Here is a 16,408-nt window from a genome sequence, read left to right on the forward strand (position 1 = left end):
TATCTGGGCTGTTGTAAGAACCAGGGTTTGACCTGATACTCTTCCATCTTGTGAAGATGGCAGAGGCAGAATGGAATGTTGGCTCAGGTTCTGAAGTGTCACATGCCATTGGAATAGTCCCAATTCACCACAGGAGAAGGGCTGGTGCTGCCCTGATTGTGCAGTTTTATACATGGTCTGACGATCACAGAACCAAGGTTGGAGTCTGATGTTCACTTAGCAACATTCCTATATGTTGCCCCCAAATGAAATGGGCATCAAGTATCCAGCACACATGTTACTCTTCCAGTCTCAGTGGTTTTTCTCCAATAAATATTCTTTCAACAGATGTGCCCTTGTTTCAATAACATTGGTAAGTTCTAGAATTTGATGCCTAACCTCCCAGAGATCTGCAGGATTTCTCCGTCGTCACCTGGTAAAGGCTTACTTACACTTCAAGGGCCCTAACATGTTACAGTTTATAGCTTATTTCCTATTTCAGTTTTCAGACACGCTGCTCTTCACCCTGTTATCCTTCACACTCTACAGTGCCTTGTCTTTAGGTCTTTTCTAGAGCTCAGTGCTTACCTGAGGATTTGCACAGTCTATCTTCCTGATGTACATTCACACTCAACCCCCATTAGTTGTAAATTTCTGTTAAAAATATGTAGGCTATGACCATTGTCATTTGAACCCACAGAGTTCAAAAGCCCTGTCCGTCTAAAAGTTCCACAGTCACCCTAGGTATGGTGAAAAGAATGTATTCCCTCATACGTTCCTAATCTGAAATTGTTCAGGTACTAACAGAATCAGCAATTAGTTACATTTGTTATCTTTTGTAAACAAATTACTGTAATGAATTATGCAGTTTATACTTCTGCATTTTGTGAACAAAATATAATTGCTAATAAGAACCCTTCCAGAGTTCTCGATGCAAATAAACACCCCAGAGTTCATCATGGTCATTCTGGCAATTTTGTTTGTGTTTTGAAACTGCATTGTGTTTCATAAACATTTTGGTTAAATGAATTGTTGCACCAAATAAATGGGTCATATTTTTTTTAATTTTTTTTTAAAGATTTTCTTTATTTATTTGAGAGAGAGAGAGAGAGAGAGCACGTGCACCAGCAGGGGGAGCGGCAGACAGTGAGCTGAGCAGTGAGCAGGTTGCCTGATGCTGGGCTCCATGGGAGGACCCCGGGATCATGACCTGAGCCAAAGGAAGACACTTCACTGACTGAGCCACCCAGATGCCCCAAAGGGTCATATTTAAAATGCAACCCAGACTCATACCCTCAAAAAGAAGTCTTTAGAAATAGAGTAAACATTTTTAAAAAGGCAAAAGAACCTAAGATAATATGCTTGGAAAATGTAGGCACACTGTTCTCAGCTCCAATCCCATCATGTTTCAATGGCCATAGATAAACAAAGAGTACCTGAAATCCTTCCCCAAATATCTTCAGGGGGGCAATATGAAGAGATTCAATCTTTATCTCAGTAACAGTAACAACTTTAAAAAAAAAAAAAATCTCCTATCATCACTAGGTAACAGTTCACAGGTCTGCTGGGGCTTTCATTTTCTAAACTACTCGAAATGCCTTGTTCCCAACCCTGTCCAAAATCTACTATCTGACTTGTTCTATCAATTTCCCCTTTATTTCATTATGGCCCTCTGATCACCTCTCCCCTTTTCTTACTCAGATGGAATTAGCAAAGCCCAGGTCTAAGGCTTGGAAAGACAGGCTAGGATGGAGGGAGACAGGTGGACAAAGACCAAATTTCTCGCTTGAAGGGAGCCTCTGGAGGAGAATGAGCACTCTCCCATGCTAACACATCTTATGCTACTATTACATCAGGACTAAAATGACCGCTAGCCGCATCCCAGCGGACTCACGAATAGAGGGCTTTTTCCTGCTTTGTCCTTTTCTTTTCCACCTTTGCCTGCGTCCCACTTCTCTGCATTGACGTCAGCCTCGCTCCATTCTGGCCAGATTGGGAACTTCCCCTTCTTCTGCTCCACGGAACTAGGCTGCGCGCTACTGCCCAAGTAGTACTGACTAGAAACAGAGCAGGGAGATGGGTTAGTTTTAAGTCAAATCTCTGAGGTAAAATATTGGGTTCATTGCATGGTTTGACTTCGATGGTCTTGTCAGCAGTCATGTTAAAGACATTTTTCAATCGTTGTTACCTGTAGCCAGACAGCTTCCACAGGTTAGGGTTCAAAGAAACTAAAATACCTGAAGAGATTATTCTGTAAACAAATTTTGAGCCTTAGGCCCTACTTACTAATGTAGGACATTCATCATAAACACATAAAATGCCATGAAGGGGCATATTTATATACAATTCACATTTAAAATCCTTTGCACGTATAATATTAATGGCTTTCTGAAGATCACGATGAATGTAATTTTGATTTTTCCCAGTATAAGTGTGCTATGTGATCGTTATTTTGAAATAAATTTTTTTTAAAGATTAGGTAAGTAGGAAAGACATTCCCACTCCATTCTATAAACCACATTGTTAACAAGTGTCCAAAGATATACATTTCTTCTTCAAAAATAGCATCATTTAGCACATTCTCTTTATAGACTGTTTATTTCCATTTACCAGCATATCATAAATAGTTCCTACATCGATGAGAATTTATCTAAATACAAATTTAATGATTGCATACTGTTCCATTGTATAAATATACTTCTTTTTGTCTAAGTTTCTGTATTTAAAAACATGAAGGTTTTGATTTAAAATTTTTTTCACTATTTCATATTTTTTAAACATTTTATTTATTTATTTGACACAGAGGGGGAGGGAGAGAAAGCACAAGCAGGAGGAGAGGCAGAGGGACAGGGAGAAGCAGGCTCCCCACCTGAGCAGTAAGTCCAACACGGGGCTCGATCCCAGGACCCCGGGATCATAATCTGAGCTAAAGACATACTCTTAACTAACTGAGCCACCAAGGTACCCCTTTTTCCACTATTATAAACAAGAGTTTAGAGGCTTTCCTTATTCCCAAATCTTTGCATTCCTTATTAATTCTTTTCTTAGGATAGATTTTAATAAGAGAACGTAAAGTACCCAAATATATGCATATTTAAAGTTTGTGATATATTTTCACTAATTATCTACAGAGAAGTTGGACTTGTTTTATGCACTCATTATCGTGTTGCAATTCTATATCTCTAAACCTTGACTTTCACCTTTTTTTTATTATTGTAACCTTTAAAGTCTAAAATACGTGTCTCATTTAACTTTTTGAGTTTTAACTATGAATGACTACAACCCTGCTCTAGACCCTTGGATAGGCAGTGAACAAACCGGACAAGAATCTCTACCTTTATAGAGTTCATATTCTACTGGGTAGAAACATAAAATCACAGGATAAATTAACTAAAATATAGAATGCATTAGAAAGTGAAAAATTAGGGGGAATCATAAAATAGGAAGGGGGAACTGAAGAGTTAAGGTACACAATTTTAATACAGTGGTTAAGGAAAGCACTCCATCATAGGGTAATCGTTCACTCAACGGGGAAAGAACATGAAGGATCGAGCGGTGTGGATCCGGGGAAGGCTGCTCTGGAGACCGGAACTGGCAAGTACAAGCCGCAGGGCAGAGTCTTCCAGATGCGGAGCGCATCCTGGCTTATCTGAAGAATAAAGAGATCAGTGGGGCTGAAGGAAAGTAAAAGGAGATAATTTCAGAGAGGGAACAGGAGATGCAGAGATTATAAAGGTGAGGTACGCCAAAGGAAAGACATCGATTTCCCTAGGTGAGAAAGGAAGCCGGAGGAGAGTTTTGAGCAGGGAAGTTTATAAGCATTCGTGCCTGCGGCTATGTTGAGAAAAGAGCAAAGGGAACAAGAGAGAGAATTTAGAAGGCGCTGAACTAACAGGTGAGAGCGGATGGTGATGTGGACCAGGTTGCTGATGGTGAGGCAGCGAGAGAGAGGCCCCCGTTTTGAAGAGAAAGCCCATAGATTGAACTGATGTTTCCTGCAAGACAGAAGACTATGGGTTGGGGCAAAACAGAGGTAAAGAGTAAAGCAGCATTTCACTTGTAAATGAGCTGTGTTTATCACATGTTTGTGGTGATGTTGAATAGTTAGTTAGACATAGGATTCTAAGGCTTTGGGAGAAAGAATCAGTCTAAAATGAAAATTGGAGTCATCGGCGTTTAGATGGTATCTGAAGTATTAAGACTTCAAGCTATTAAGACTTAAAGCTATTCAAGACACCTAACAACCGGTGAGCAATTGACCAAACCTTAAAGCCTCGTTATGTTAGACATTATTTATTTGAGTCGCGGGGTCAGGAGTATGAGGTCTTCAGGATGGGTCATGGGCTCAGGGCAAGCAGAAGACAGAAATGTCTAGGGCTCAGGGTTATTGGTAATGTTATTGTTAAGGTTATTCCACAATCAATATTAAAATATTTCAGTATTCTGACTATCAGTACAGCTGTATGCCTGCTCTGATACTCCAAGTGGAAAGTCAGAAATAGTAGGAAGAAAACTGAGAAAAGCAGTCTGTGAGTGTGGGGGACAGAATAATGCATCCCCCCCCTCCCCCACCTCTCGCTCCTCCAGCCACCCATGTCCACACCCGAATTTCTGAACTGGGGGATAGGTTACCTTTCCTGGCAAGAGATGGTTTGTAGACAACTTTAAGTATTTGAGATGGGAGGTTATCCTGGTGTCTGCATGGATTCAGTGCAGTCACATGTGTTCTCAAAAGTGGAGGGAGACAGAAGTCGTCAGAGGGAGATTTTACTCCAGAAGAATGAATAGAAAAATGCAAAACTGTTGGGTTCTGAAGACAGAAGGAGGAGGCCACATGCCCAAGAGAGTGAGCAGCTTCTTGAAGCTGAAAAAGGCAAGGAAATGGATTCTCTCTGTGAGCCTCTAGAGAGGAAGGCAGCCCTGTTGGTTCCCATTTTGGACTTCAGACCTCGAGAATTGCACAATAATAGTTTTGTACTGTTTAAGCCACTAAGTTTGTGGTATTTTATTATAGCAGTATTAAGAAAAAGAAACAGAAATAAAACAGTAGAGGGTTATGCCTTAAAAGTCAAGTAAAACATTTTTTTTTAAGTAAGAGAATGTTCAGCAGATCCAAATGCTGCTAATAGATCAACAGAATGAAATATGAACAAATAAATGTCGAATGTAGCAACAAGAAGGTGAAAGGTCTTTCTCAAATTTCACCTTCTGGGGCAGGGGGTGGGAGGAACTTTCTCGAACATCCTATCTAGAATAGCAACCCCTCTGCCTCCTTTCATATTGCTTCATTTTGATAGCACTTGATGGTTCTCTCACTAGTCCTTTGGTGCTTGTGTGTTTCCACAGGTAGGCTTTGGAAGCTTCACAGGGGTAGGATCCATGGGTTTTTTGTTCACTCCTTCTATCTCCAGCAATTAAAACAATGCCTGGATAACATAAGAAATCTGTCTCCCTCTCTGCCATCTATTTACATGAAATAAAAGAACGAATGTCTTGACATACTACCTCTAACATTTCTAATTAGGACTGTTTCAAGGTTTTATGAATAGGTAAAGGTTGATCAGGTGGCTCACTAGTCCTGTTCCTCATTTCTTATATTTCCCAGTCCTTTGCAGTTTGGCTGGTACTTTGTGGTGGTGTTTTAGACAATAGCATGTATAGGAAGATATTTGTATCCTACCTCTAGGCTCACAAAACATCCTATGATATACTTGTCTGCATGCTCAATCCTTCAGAGAAGATCTTGGGAAATGGTAATTCGTGGGGTTTTGGAATATAGGTGAGGTTCAGTGGGGTGAAGTCTGGAGCTGATGACCAAGAAAGAATTCTTGAGACATCTTAGGTGTAAAACGGTGGTTTTATGAAAGCACTGGGACAGGACCCGTGGGCAGAAAGAGCTGTTGCACCAGGGTTGTGAGGTGTGGCTGCTTATATACTTGGGAGTTGGGGGAGGTAGGGAACATGGGGGTTTCAAAAGAATTTTCATATGTTAAAGAAGACTCACAGGATACCTGAGGCCTTGCTGTTGTCAAGTTAAAGTTGTCTCCCCCGCCCCCCACACCAGCAAGGCATTAATGTTAGGATAGTTGGAAGCTTCCTGGAGGAACATTACACTCTGCCTGCTTCAAGTATCTGTCAATGGGCTGCAGGTTATAAGAACGTTTAACTGTATCTACATTTCCTTCTTCCTTCAAAGCTAGGTTATTGATGGAAGTGCTTTGTTCTTATAGATTGCTAAGACATTTGTAAACCGAGGGAGACTTGCAGGAATGTGATCTCTATAAGTTAACTATTTGTTTTTCCTTTCTATAGCTTTAGGGAGCCAAGAGTGCATGAGAAATGTCACACAGATACCATCTGGGGCTTGGGGGGTGTTGTGGGGTGTCAGCTTCTGCTTTGTCCTCAGCTTGCCTTCTGTTCCCTCATCAGTAATGCCACAAGATGGAAAGAGCCAAAAATCCTTATTTAGCACATGGAAGGCCACTCCTAAATTCCCAATCAAACTCTAATATAAATGAGAAATATCCTTTGCTGTGTGATCTGGGGTTTATCTGGTATTGTAGCTAACATTGATTACTTCCTACTTGCTTCTTTGATAGTGTAGCTAGCATTGATTGTTAACATTGACAAATATAAAGGGTATAATTATTTTTTTAGGGTTTGGATTTCTTCTTTTATGACTTTTAGCATTATAAATCATCATATCATTACACGTGGTAATTTACTTATACATTACTTTTTACTATCTTGAGTCTTTGACACTTGATTCTTTTTTCTTGTGATTTTTATTGTTTTTGTTTGTTTCTTGTTTTGGGATTTTTTTTTAATGGTTTTTGCTATATTCTCATGTTTTAGGACACTTCTATTATGAGCCCATCCTTATCAGGGTGTTCTTTTTCTCCAATCCCCTTTCCCCAAGGCAATCCTGTATTGAAAGAATGCTTTTTCAATGTTAATATGGAATTTTCTTCTTTCAGAAATCCCAAATAAAGAAGGCATCCAGGAACCCATAAGTACTTTAAAATCAGATCTCAAACCTACCAGAGTCTCAATCCCAAGATTTCCATTTCTCAAGGAAGATTTTTTTTATTTTCCAGCCAGACACTAAGCGTAGAAAAGCTTATAATCTAAGATTATAAGGCAGATTTTTCTTATTCACCTTTTAAAAAGAATTAAACTTTTGGAAAGTCATGCCTTCATCCAAGGTTGGAGCACTCCCTTTCATCATTTGTCCTATATATGTTAAAACAAAAGAGTCTACTTTCCTAAGGCTGCTAAGCCTTCCCCAGGGAAACTGTAGTCTCAGCTTAGAGTTAAAATATCCTGACTTTCAGTTCCCTCCTCATTTCTGGATCCTGAAGATTTTTTATTTCTTTAGGTAGGCATTTGTAAGGATTAGGTTTTTGTTTTTGTTCTTTGTTTTGTTTTGTTTTGTTTTGTTTTTTGTCTTAATCCACTATGTTGCTGGAAAAGAAAGTCTAAGAATATATCCATTGTAAAGGAGTATTTCTAAGAAGCATCTAAGAAAAGGTGACAGAAAGATGATTAGAATAGTTTTCAGGAAGAAAGGAAAATTTTTCAAAATATTAATAGGAAAACAAAGGCATAAAATAGTAAACTAAGAGTACCTTTGCTTTATTCAGTTTTGGTACAACTGTAGAGATAAAAAGAAATCCATGACTATGTAGCCAACAAAATCATGATAAAATTTAACTCATTCAGGAAGCTCAGTCTCCTTAAAAGCTGTTTTTGTAAGGGGAGGATCTAATTTCTTAAAAGAAATAAAGGCTCTGCTGAGATTATGTTTTGCTCTCCTCTTCTTTCTGTCAAGTGTAAATGAATGTTCTGGCTTCCTCCCTTAAACTATTAAGCTTTATCACTAATTGGCCTACTTCTCTTGTAAACATATCAAATTTGATTCTGTCTGTGTTGAAGATCACTTAAAAAATACTCTCATTTGAGGCATTTCATACCAGCTCCATAGCTCACTTACAGTGTTACTCACATAATATAAACAATAGTAAAATATGGCCCAATGTCAAATATACAGTAGATTTGATTCAAATGTGTTATTTTTGAAACAGTCAGCCCAGTGTGCCTTTGACACTCATTGCCAGAATGTACGTGCTGCTATGGGATAGCTGAGACCCTCAGACACTCAAAGTACACTATTCCTGGTCTCATCAATTCTGAGAACAAGCTAATCTTTAAACGCAGAAGTAGCTCAGGACTTTTGAAGATTTGTGAACTAGTAATACTGGGAGATAAAAAGTGCCAAATTCTAGGAAAACTCATAGGTGCAGAGAAATCACACCTGACACGCTAAAGTATCAGGGGTACCCGGAGTTATTTTATTCGCATAGCAACATACCCAAGTACTAGCAATCCATTAAAATTATAAGCTGTATAAGAGATTTGAAAGATAAACATATCCTCAGAATATATGACTAAATACTCCTTTCTACACAGTGAGTCTAAATATGCTATTGAGATAGAGGAAGTCTCACCCACACTTTTAGGAGAGGCTAGAAATCTGTAGACAAAGCATATTTATGGAAATTTATTATTTTTAAAAAACAATGTCAATGAGGAATGTTTATAACATCAAGCCTGTACATTCAAAATGCCAAATGATATTTTAAAGGAAACTGATGCTTGGAGGGAGAAAAAAATTCCACAGAGCCAGACAACGGGCTGATTTCCAGAGTAGATACATAAAATATAAAGATGCTCCTGGGGAAAAGAGAAGCAACAGTAGAAAGGAAGCAAATTTATAACAGCAGGTCAGGTTGGACAGAATAGTCTGACACAAAAATGATATATTAAATAAGCAATAGGTTTAGAGTTGTTAATATGATTATATATAAAATACATATATATATATCTTATATATATGGAACTAATATACCTATTAATTCCATATATATATTTGTGACTGAAATGAACTGATCATGATTAAAAGACATTGAAAAATGTGAATGAGTGTTTGCAGAGGTAGGAAGGAGAGGGGCAAAATGGGTGCAGGTGTCAAGATGTAAAAACTTCCAATTATAAAATAACTAAGTCATGCAGAATGTAATGTACAGCATGATGATTATAGTTAATAATATTGTATTGAATATTTGAAAGTTGGTAAGAGAGCAGATCAAAAATTCTCATCAGAAGAAAAAAAAATTGTTAACTATGTGTGGTGATAGATGTTAACCAGACTTAACTGTGGTGATCACTTCTCAGTATCTACAAATATCAAATCATTATGTGGTACACCTGAGCTAATATAATATTATATGCAAATTATATCTCAGTTTAAAAAAGAAGTCAATGCACTAATTAGAAAGAACCTGTAGGGGTGCATAGGGAGTTGAGATAGTGCAATCTGCAAGTAGGTACTGGAATTCGATTCGAACAGTGGTAGTCCAAGCTTAAAAGTCTCTAAGTTCATTTTGAAAAAAAAGCAAAGTTTACCCTGTAAGTGTCAAGAGATCAGAAATACGATTCATGAATAATCACGTAGCTAGAGCTACTCATGAGCTTCTAACTTTGAACTTGGGCTGGTATAACTCCTCCTATAGTTTATGGCATAACAGGCAATGTGCCACTTTCTTATGATTCTAAGAGGAAATAGGTTGGCTATAGAAAAAAAAATGGATATGGGCGGGTGGTATCAGGGATAGCACTTTCCACATGGGAGAAAAGCCTTCAACCTCCCAATGCTAAGACTTGAGTGGGAGCAGGGTAATACAAAAATGCACCTCTAATCAGAAAAATTTTATACTGTGTGTGTGCTAGAACAGTGTGCTAGAGACCCTCTACTGGTCCCTTAATCAATTAGTAACTAAATTATGAATAGGTCATGAGGTTTTCAGAGAGGTCAGAGTCCAAAAGATTCTTTGGAAACCTCAAAAAAGCGGCTATTTGTCAACTGATAAGGAAGTATTTCAATATTGTAACAACTGCCCTATCCTTTTCAGTAGTCTATCACAACAGGATGTTGCAATGGGTAGGGACTGACTTATTCTGGAAAACCATCCCAATCACATGGCAAAGAACAGTATACATGAGTTTAAAATACCTACAAAAGACCTCAACGTGAGACAGGAATCCATCAGAATCCTAGAGGAGAACACAGGCAGTAATCTCTTTGATATCAGCCACAGCAACTTCTTTCAAGATATGTCTCCAAGGCAAAGGAAACAAAAGCAAAAATGAACTTTTGGGACTTCATCAAAATCAAAAGCTTCTGCACAGCAAAGGAAACAGTCAAGAAAACAAAGAGGCAACCCACGGAATGGGAGAAGATATTTGCAAATGACAGTACAGACAAAAGGTTGATATCCAGGATCTATAATGAACTCCTCAAACTCAACACACACAAAACAGACAAGCATATCAAAAAATGGGCAGAAGATATGGACAGACACTTCTCCAATAAAGACATACAAATGGCCATCAGACACATGAAAAAATGTTCATCATCACTAACCATCAGGGAGATTCAAATTAAACCTACATTGAGATATCACCTTACACCAGTTAGAATGGCCAAAATTAGCAAGACAAGAAACAACATGTGTTGGAGATGATGTGGAGAAAGGGGAAGCCTCTTACACTGTTGGTGGGAATGCAAGTTGGTACAGCCTCTTTGGAGAACAGTGTGGAGATTCCTCAAGAAATTAAAAACAGAACTTCCCTATGACCCTGCCATTGCACTACTGGGTATTTACCCCAAAGATACAGATGTAGTGAAAAGAAGGGCCATCTGTACCCCAATGTTTATAGCAACAATGGCCACGGTCGCCAGACTGTGGAAAGAACCAAGATGCCCTTCAATGGACGAATGGATAAGGAAGATGTGGTCCATATACACTATGGAGTATTATGCCTCCATCAGAAAGGACGAACACCCAAATTTTGTAGCAACATGGACGGGATTAGAAGAGATTATGCTGAGTGAAATAAATCATATGGTTTCACTTATTTGTGGAGCATAACAAATAGCATGGAGGACATGGGGAGTTAGGAGAAGGGAGTTGGGGGAAATTGGAAGGGGAGGTGAACCATGAGAGACTATGGACTCTGAAAAACAATCTGAGGGTTTTTCAAGGGGCGGGGGCTGGGAGGTTGGAGTACCAGGTGGTGGGTATTATAGAGGGCACGGACTGCATGGGGCACTGGGTGTGGTGCAAAAATAATGAATACTGTTATGCTTTAGGGGCGCCTGGGTGGCTCAGTGGGTTAAGCCGCTGCCTTCAGCTCATGTCATGATCTCAGGGTCCTGGGATCGAGTCCCACATCGGGCTCTCTGCTCAGCGGGGAGCCTGCTTCCTCCTCTCTCTCTCTCTGCCTGCCTCTCTGCCTACTTGTGATCTCTCTCTGTCAAATAAATAAATAAAAATAAAATAAAATAAAATAAATTTTAAAAAATGTAAACCGAAAAACTAACACTAAAAAGGTAAAAAAGAAATTTAAAATTACAAAGGACAGTCAGTAAATAAATTTTTAAAAAATCACACCCAAGAAAAGAGAATAATGTAGCAAATTTAAGAGATATTTAAATGTTTAGAATTACTGAAAAGATAAAGGAGGGAATGTTCTGCTTTGCAACAAGCACAGGAAGATATTAAGCAAACAAACAAAAAACGAGATCAATATAAACAAAGACATATTGATTGGAAAATTGCAGCAATGACAACATCAGCTGTGGAAAGAATAGACTAGAAAAAGCCAAAGAAAGGAGAGGACTAGGGATTTAAAAGGTAGAATTTTTTAAATCGAGTGTTTGAAACAGACTGTTAACTATAGAGAGCAAAGTGATGGTTACCAGAGGGGAGGTAGGTGGGTGGAGGGATGGGTGACATAGGTGACAGGGCCCAAGGAGGGCACTTGTTTTGAAGAGCAAGGGGTGCTCTATGGAAGTGTGGAATCACTATACTGTACACCTGAAATGAATATTACACTGTATGTTAACTAAATGGAATACAAATAAAAGCTTGAAAAATAAAATAAAACAAATAAAATAAAATAAAATGTTTGCATAGATAGAAAATGTGAACTAAGGATGTGGATAGATTGAAGAACTCCAGGGCATGCCTAAAAGAAGGTGCAGACAGATAAAATAGTTAGGATGGGGGTAGGGAGAAATATCTGGAAATGGGACTGCTGAAAAATCTTCAGAATTGATGGAAGATATGTCTTCAGATGGAAAAAAATACATCAAGCAATAACATAAGATAAATGGGAGGTCAGGTGGTTCAAATCTGCCTCTAGATATATCAACTAACATTGTAGATAAATGATGAAGATGAAAATCTATCTACATAAATAAGTATCTATCTACACAAAGAAATAAATGTAAAAACTATCAAACTGACAGCAATCACAGTCACAGTAATATAAGGAAGCAGTATCATCAAAGCTGAGGTTAAAAAAACTGTCAATCTTGAAATTAAGATCCAATTAAGCTCTTATTTAAAAGTGAGGTAGAAACATTTATCTTAAATTATCTAAAAATATTTAAAATTGTGAATTTACCATAATAGATTCCTATAAAAATATTTACTGAAGGATTTATCTAAGGAAAACAGGAAATGAACCTAGATTGAAAGTGTAGGCTATAAATAGCAATGGCAAACAAATTAGTCAATATATTTTGGCAAAATTCTAAAAAATATTTCCTACTAACAAATAATGATTACAATAACTCTGGGTTTTTAAAAACTATCAAATATAAGTGAGGTGGGAAAGGGAATTCTGATGGACACAGTGTGCCTGTTTTTTCTTTAGGAATAATGGTAACTGTAGACTACTTAGGAAAGTATTTGAAGATAAATCTGTTTTTAAAATAAGGATTGTCTTAGTCAGTTTGGGCTGCTCTAACATAATACCATGGATTGCATGACTTAGAAACAACAGAAATTTATTCCTCACAGTTCTGGAGGCCAGAAGTCTGACATCAAGATGCTAGTATGATCAAGTTCTAATGAGAGACATCCTCTGGGTTGTAGACGGCCAAATCCTCATTGTGTCCTCACATGGTAGAAAGAGAGCTAGATAGCTCTCTGTCCTCCCCTTCTTCTTCTTCTCCTTCTCCTCCTCCTCCTCCTTCTTCTTCTTCTTCCTCTCCTTTTAAGATCTATTTATTTATTTGAGAGAGAGAGAGCATGCACGAGTTGGGGGATAGGCAGAGGGACAGAGAGAATCTTGCAGACTCCCCACTCCCACACAGGACTCCATCCCACAACCCAGGAGATCATGACCTGAGCCAGAACCAAGAGTCAGATGCTTAACCAACTGAGCCACCCAGCTGCCCCTCTCTCTGTCCTCTTCTTAAAAAGATGCTAATCCTATTCATGAGAGCATCACACTCATGACCTCATTGCCTCTCAGATGCCCATATCCAACATCATTGCATTTGGATTAGGATTTCAATATACAAATTTTAGGGTTAACAAATATTCAAGCCATTGCAAAGACACTTCAAGAGATAAAATTTAAAACTTCCAAACTGAGAAAGAGCCAAAGAGTGGACCTGATATTAGAAGACAACTCAGTATAAACTCTGCCTTAGGTAGATGGGAAATTGAGAATGCAGAATTCTTTTCATAAAGATCAAATCAACCAATCTGTCTGGAGCCTAAACGATTTTAAAGAAAAATGCTGTTTCAGAATGAGAAAGGCATCTCACTCACCCAACAGTTCACTTATTTTTAACTAACATTTATTGAACACCTGCTCTGTGACAAGCTCTGTGCTTGATGATAGGGTTACAGACTCATAAATACATGTCTCTAATCTTGAGTTTATTTTAGAATTCAAACAGGTAAACAGATGATGTCAATATAATGTGGTATACACAGAGATGGAAACATTCACAGATGGCATTGTGCCCAATGTAAGGCAATTAGACAAAACTCCCGGAGATAAATAGCATCTAAGCTGTTTTGAAAGATAACAAGAAATCTTCCAGGTTGTAAAAACAGAAAGGGCATCAGTAAGAAAAGAGAAGACCATAAGAGACAGTAAGAGGCAAGAAATAGCAGAGTGGGTGCAGGGAACTATGAGCTTTTCAGCACTGCATGAGCATATAGTATAAAATAGCGGGTAAATTAGGTTGGGAAGCAATACAAAATAAACAGGCTAGGGGCGCCTGGGTAGCTCAGTGGGTTAAGCTGCTGCCTTCAGCTCAGGTCACGATCTCAGGGTCCTGGGATCAAGTCCCACATCGGGCTCTCTGCTCAGCAGGAAGCCTGCTTCCTCCTCTCTCTCTCTCTCTGCCTGCCTCTCTGCCTACTTGTGATCTCTCTCTGTCAAATAAATAAATAAAATCTTAAAAAAAAAAGATAAACACTTTACCCATTGTATAAAAATGAACATTTTATTCTTAGATATATGGTATGTAATGTTTACCCATAATGGACCATCAGTTTTAAAACAGAATGCTTGAGGAACTCTGAAGTTTCAATACAACTCAAAAATGAGCACAAAGATAATTATTATGAAAATGTGATTAAAGATGATCCCCATTACATCTGTAAGTTGCGTTCTTTTAATTAAAATTCTTATAACAAGATGTCTCTACTATATCAAAAACCAGTATTTTAGGAGATAATATATACTGTCAATTACATATAATTTAGGATTTAACTTTTGGGGAAAGAATTGTACCCATACCCGCAATATATTATTTGTGAATATATATTTTTAAATACTGCTTCAAACCCTCCCATCTTAATATTTAGAAATAAAATGTAAAATTTAGGTAACAAACCTAAGAGATGTCATATTCATTTCAGTTGCAATAATGAGGACTGAATTTATCTTCCCACCTAAGGCAACCAAAACCTGAGCAAAACACATGAAACTGGTTTTCAAGGCAGACATCAAGTGATGAAGGATGGTGCTTCTCAAAAAATAGGAACCAAATGAGGTGAGCCTTATAACTCCCTCAGTTTATGTCTGTGAGAGAATTTGGGGCTGCAGTACAAGAAGAGGTCATCCAGGCATATCATAGCAGATTCCTTGAGTAGAGGAACAGGAGGTGAGAGTCTGGAGGAGACCAGATCTGCTAGAGTTTGCAACAGAGACTAAAACAGAGAGCTTCACAGAAAGAACTGCTGAGATCTTCAGAGGGTCACCCATTCCATATATATTATAGTGTGAGTTTTTCCATTTCTGCAAAAACAAAAATCACTGATATTTTAATAGGAATTGCATTTAATCTGTAGATTGCTTTGGATGGTAATGACATTAAAATGTCATTAAGACTTTCAATCCATGAACATGGGAAGTGTTTCCATTTTTTTTATGCCTTTAATTTCTTTCAGCAATGTTGCTTAGTTTTTATTGTATAGGTCTTTCACCTCCTTTGTTGGTTTAGTTCCTAAGTATTTTATTCTTCTTGGTGCTATTGTAAATATTGTTTTTGTCATTTTCTTCTCAGATTGTTCATTGTCCATGTATAGAAATGCAACAGATTTTCATGTGCTGTGAACTTTGTAGCCTGCCACTTTGATAAATTTATTGTACTAACAGGTTTTTTCTGGAATCTTTAGCATTTCCTACATGTAAGATCATATCATCTGCAAAGAGAATTCTTCTTCCTCCTTTACAATTTAAATTATTTTCTTTTCTTGTCTAATTGTTCTGGCTAGTACTTCTAGTCCTATGTTGAACAGAAATGGTGAAGGTGAGCACACTTTTAGCTTTTAGCTTTTCATAATTGAGTATGATATCCTCCATGGACTTTTCATGTATGGTTTTATTATGTTGAGGTACTTTCCTTCTATTCCTGGCTTGTTGAGTGTTTTTATTATGAAAGGGCACTGAATTTCATCAAATGCTTTTTCTGAATTAATTGAGATAATTGTGTGGGTTTTATCTTTATTCTGTTTATATGGTGTATCATATTGATTTATTGTCATACGTTAAACCATTCTTGCATTCCAAGAATAAATCCCACGTGGCTGGGTGTATATTCTTTTCACTACCTCTCTGAATTCTGTTTGCAATGATTTTGTTGATGATCTTTGCCTCAATGTCTTTAAAAGTTTTTGGTCTCGGGGCACCTGGATGGCTCAGTGGGTTAAGCCTCTGCCTTCGGCTCAGGTCGTGATCCCAGGGTCCTGGGATGGAGCCCCACATCAGGCTCTCTGCTCAGCAGGGAGTCTGCTTCCCTTCCTCTCTCTCTGCCTTCCTCTCTCTCTGCCTGCCTCTAAGCCTACTTGTGATCTCTCTCTGTCAAATAAATAAATAAAAATTTTAAAAAAAAGTTTTTGGTCTCTGGCTGGCTTTGTTATCAGGGTAATGCTGGCCTCATGGCATGAATTGGAAAATATTCCTTCCTCTTCAATTTTTCATGAAAGTTTGGGAAAAATTGGTATTAAATTTTCTTTCAGTGTTTGGTGGAATTCATCAGTGCAGCCATCAGGTC

The 16,408-nt window shown here is 38.0% G+C and overlaps 1 protein-coding gene across 4 annotated transcripts in view; it reads right to left on the bottom strand.

Annotated features, from left to right (window-relative positions):
• ADGB (androglobin) overlaps nt 1-16,408 on the bottom strand; it is a 172,548-nt gene that overhangs the window by 143,276 nt on the left and 12,864 nt on the right. For 3 of the 4 annotated variants that reach the window (XM_013056253.2, XM_013056252.2, XM_013056251.2), the window contains exon 2: nt 1,874-2,036. In XM_013056253.2, coding sequence (XP_012911707.1) covers nt 1,874-2,036 — 163 coding nt within the window. Of the gene's footprint in view, nt 1-1,873; nt 2,037-12,906; nt 13,112-16,408 lie in introns of all 4 variants that reach the window. The other variant, XM_045066269.1, reaches the window with a different exon arrangement.

The sequence above is a fragment of the Mustela putorius genome, unplaced genomic scaffold (genome assembly GCF_011764305.1).
Source record: "Mustela putorius furo isolate JIRA1106 unplaced genomic scaffold, ASM1176430v1.1 tig00003863_pilon_pilon_pilon, whole genome shotgun sequence".
In the NCBI taxonomy this organism is placed as follows: domain Eukaryota; kingdom Metazoa; phylum Chordata; class Mammalia; order Carnivora; family Mustelidae; genus Mustela; species Mustela putorius.